At 47.4% G+C, this 3,550-nt stretch overlaps 1 protein-coding gene across 1 annotated transcript; it reads left to right on the top strand.

Annotated features, from left to right (window-relative positions):
* The first annotated feature begins 752 nt into the window (after positions 1-752).
* LOC123443826 (pentatricopeptide repeat-containing protein At3g49240, mitochondrial) lies at positions 753-3,157 on the top strand. The gene has a single exon (XM_045120353.1). The coding sequence runs from the start codon at positions 838-840 to the stop codon at positions 2,827-2,829; it is 1,992 nt and encodes a 663-aa protein (XP_044976288.1). The 5' UTR covers positions 753-837; the 3' UTR covers positions 2,830-3,157.
* The last annotated feature ends 393 nt before the right edge of the window (positions 3,158-3,550 follow it).

Raw genomic sequence — 3,550 nt, 5'->3', positions numbered from 1 at the left:
TTGGCCGCCATCTTGGCGCTCAGAGATGTAGGGACTCATGATCTTCACGAGTTTTTTTTAGTTTTTTGGCAGCGTGTTATTGTAACCGTAGTAGTGTGTGTGTGGACAAATTACTATCTTTTTTGGTGTTACTATGAAACTAGAGATGTTTGTATCCTTGCAGATTCGATTATTCAAATCAGATATGTTTATGTTATCAATATGGAATCAAATTGTTTATGTTGGTCTGATCCTTCGCGGAGTTGTAATCTTTCATTAACACCATGGCGAAGGTGTTGTCATTCGACAACTTGCACTTCTAAGTGTTCATCCCGGTTCAAGTAACGTTCATCGCTCAAGGCTTCTTGTCTTTTTGGGTGAGCAACTATGATTTTTTGGAAACCTTTATTACCAAAAAAACATGTAGGTGAAAGATTGATAGAATGATTGCTTTCGTCTAATTGCAGTCTTTTTGCCGAAGTCTTGGGAGTATTTTGTCTTGTAGAGATTGATACCACGAAGATGTTTTCAAAAGATTCCACTATTTATATTGTGTTTTTTTCCATCTTAGATCCAAATAAGTAGTATACCTGAAAGTATAGTAAATCAAGTGTACCTGAAAGTATGAATAATATTATGTATTTCTGAAAAAAAAGAAAAAGAGCACCCTCCCTAGATTTCATATTACGCATGCAAATGGGTAACATAAAGCCCTCCACCATGTAGCCCAAGCCCGCCATATTCTCTCTGAAGAGTAGCCTATCGTGTTCGACCTCTCCGCCATTTGCCATTTCCCCGAGAAAATATCCCCAAATCCCTAGCTAAACCCTCGTCGGCCCGCCGTGCTCCGCGGCCGCCATGGCGCTCTCGAAGCCCCTCTTCTCCCGCCTCCTCCCCTTCTCCCTCCGCCTCCCCGTCCGCCCCCAGCATCGTCTCCTTTGCCTCGCCACCCCCAGCGATCTTCCGGATGCCCCCACCGACGCCTCCGCTGAGCGCCGCCGCCGCAAGCGCCGCCTCCGCGTGGAGCCACCGTCCTCCCGCGGCCCGACTCCCCAGCGCACCCCTGGAGGACCCCGCCCCTCTTCTAACCCCAACGCTCTCAAGCTTCCCGAGCCAGCGTCGGTCCTCTCCGGCAAGCGCCTCGATCTCCATCGCCGCATCCTCACGCTCGTCCGCGAGAACGACCTAGACGAGGCGGCGCTCCTCACCCGTCACTCCATCTACTCCAACTGCCGCCCTACCGTATTCACCTGCAACACAGTACTAGCTGCGCTCCTCCGCCAGGCGCGCTACGCGGATCTCCTCTCCCTGCACCGCTTCGTCACCCAGGCCTCCGTCGCGCCCACCGTCGCCACCCACAACCTCCTCCTTCAGGCCTACTGCGACTGCCGTCGCCCTGAAACCGCGTTGGAACACTTCCGTCTCCTACTCAAGGACGACTCCCCTCTCCTCCCCTCCCCCACCACATATCGCATCCTTGCCCGCTCCCTCGCCGAGAACGGCAAGCTTGATCTGGCGCTCGAGCTCAAGGACGGCATGCTCGAGCGTGGCCTTATCGCTCCCGACCCCCAGGTCTATGCGTTCGTAATGGGTGGTTTTGTCAACGCCGGGGATGGTGACACGGCGGTCTCACTGTACGAGGAGCTTAAGGAGAAGCTTGGTGGCGGGCTAATCCTTGATGGTGTGGTGTACGGGAACCTTATGAAAGGGTACTTTCTAAAGGGCATGGAGAAGGAGGCCATGGATTGCTACACGGAGGTGCTTGGAGAGGGATCCAAGGTGAGATTTGGGGCTGTTAGCTACAACATGGTGCTTGATGCGCTTGGGAGGAACGGGAGGTTAGATGATGCAGTCGAGTTGTTTGATAGGATGTGCAAAGAGCATGACCCTCCCAGGAGGATTGCTGTGAATCTTGGTAGTTTTAATGTGATGGTTGATGCTTACTGCGGTGTGGAAAGGTTCCAGGATGCAATTGAGGTGTTTGGCAAAATGGGTGAGAAGAGCTGCACACCAGATGCACTCTCATACAATAGTCTGATTAACTGGCTGGGGAAGAACAAACTTGTTGGTGAGGCAGAAGAATTGTACAAGGAGATGGGGGAGCGTGGTATTAATCCTGACGAATACACTTATGTCTTACTCATTGAGTCCTGCTTCAGGGTTGATAATGTGGATGACGCTGTTGGTTACTTCAGCAAGATGTTTGATGTTGGTCTCAGGCCCAATGCCAATGCCTTTAACAAAGTCATAAGTGGCTTGGTGAAGGTTGATAGGATTGATGAGGCACAGGGGTTCTTTGATCTGATGACCGAAAAGGAGGTCAAGCCAAATATTGCTAGCTGCGAATCGCTGTTGAGAGCATACATCAATGTTGCAAGGTTGGATGATGCAATTAAGATGGCTAAGGGTATTCTTCTGGATGAGAGTATCGTGTTTACTGATGAATTGAAGGCACTTCTAGAGGGGGCACTGGAGAAAGAGGGGAGAAATGGGGATATGACAAAGTTGTATGAGGATGTTGAGACGGAGAAAGCAGAGGCGGCAGCACGTGCAGCTGAAGAGAAGGCTAGAGCAGAGGCTCTTGCTAAAGAAGAAGAGGAGAAGAAGAAGGCTGAGGCTAAGGCCAAGGAGGAATCTGCTGCCAGAGCAAGTCGAGCAGCTATTGATGCAGTACTGGGTCGCAAGAGTGGAGCAGAAAATGTTGAATCATCTCAAGAAATGAGTGTTGAGGAGGCACAGGTTGTTGAATCCCACACCGACACTGTTGGTGCTGCAGAACAGAATGAAGGTGATGACCAGAAGAAAGAGTCTGGTGATGCATCGTCGCAGGTCATAGCTTCATCATCTTGAGGTTCTTTGTGCCTTAGTTAATGATTAGTTCCATTCCAGTAGCACATGATTAGAAGAGCTTATGTTCTGACAATGGAATTTACATGTTATGAGAGCTCCCAGTGATTGTATGCGGGAACCTTTTTGTACAACATCTCTTATGTAGGAGATAGTACAGATTTCTATGCCCCTGCAATCACTGAATTTATTATGTCACAATGATCACAGACTAGATAAATTCTCCTTTTGCACACTCTTTCTCCCGCAAGTGTAAAGTGATCAGCTTTTCATTTACTTAAGTATTGCTTATAATAAGATCCATAAGAGATGACTGATATTGCGCTAGTAATTCTTCTTTCACCTTTTCTTATTTGCTCTTATACATTATTATGTACAGAATATCCTTGGTGTGGTGGATAATTTGTCTTCAGTTGTCCATGCTGAATTCCAGTGTTTTGTAGTTGATGTTGGTACACTATTTTGAACATTGCATGGTTTCACATATACTCCCCCGTTCCTAAATACTCCCTCCGTTCCAAAATATAAGACATTTTAGATATTGTACTATAGACTACATACGGATGTACATAGACATATTTTAGAGTATAGATTCACTCATTTTGCTCCGTATGTAGTCTCTTAGTGAAATCCCTAAAAGGTCTTATATTTTGGAACGGAGGGAGTATAAGTCATTTTAGAGGTTTCACTAGCGGACTACTTATGGATATATATAGACATACTT

The sequence above is a fragment of the Hordeum vulgare genome, chromosome 3H (assembly GCF_904849725.1).
Source record: "Hordeum vulgare subsp. vulgare chromosome 3H, MorexV3_pseudomolecules_assembly, whole genome shotgun sequence".
In the NCBI taxonomy this organism is placed as follows: domain Eukaryota; kingdom Viridiplantae; phylum Streptophyta; class Magnoliopsida; order Poales; family Poaceae; genus Hordeum; species Hordeum vulgare.
The sequence above is the reverse complement of the archived record's forward strand: the minus strand, read 5'-3'. Positions and strand labels throughout refer to the sequence as shown.

Coding starts and splice junctions, on each gene's coding strand:
- LOC123443826 (XM_045120353.1), top strand. CDS start 838: ATGGCGCTCTCGAAGCCCCTCTTCTCCCGCCTCCTCCCCTTCTCCCTC.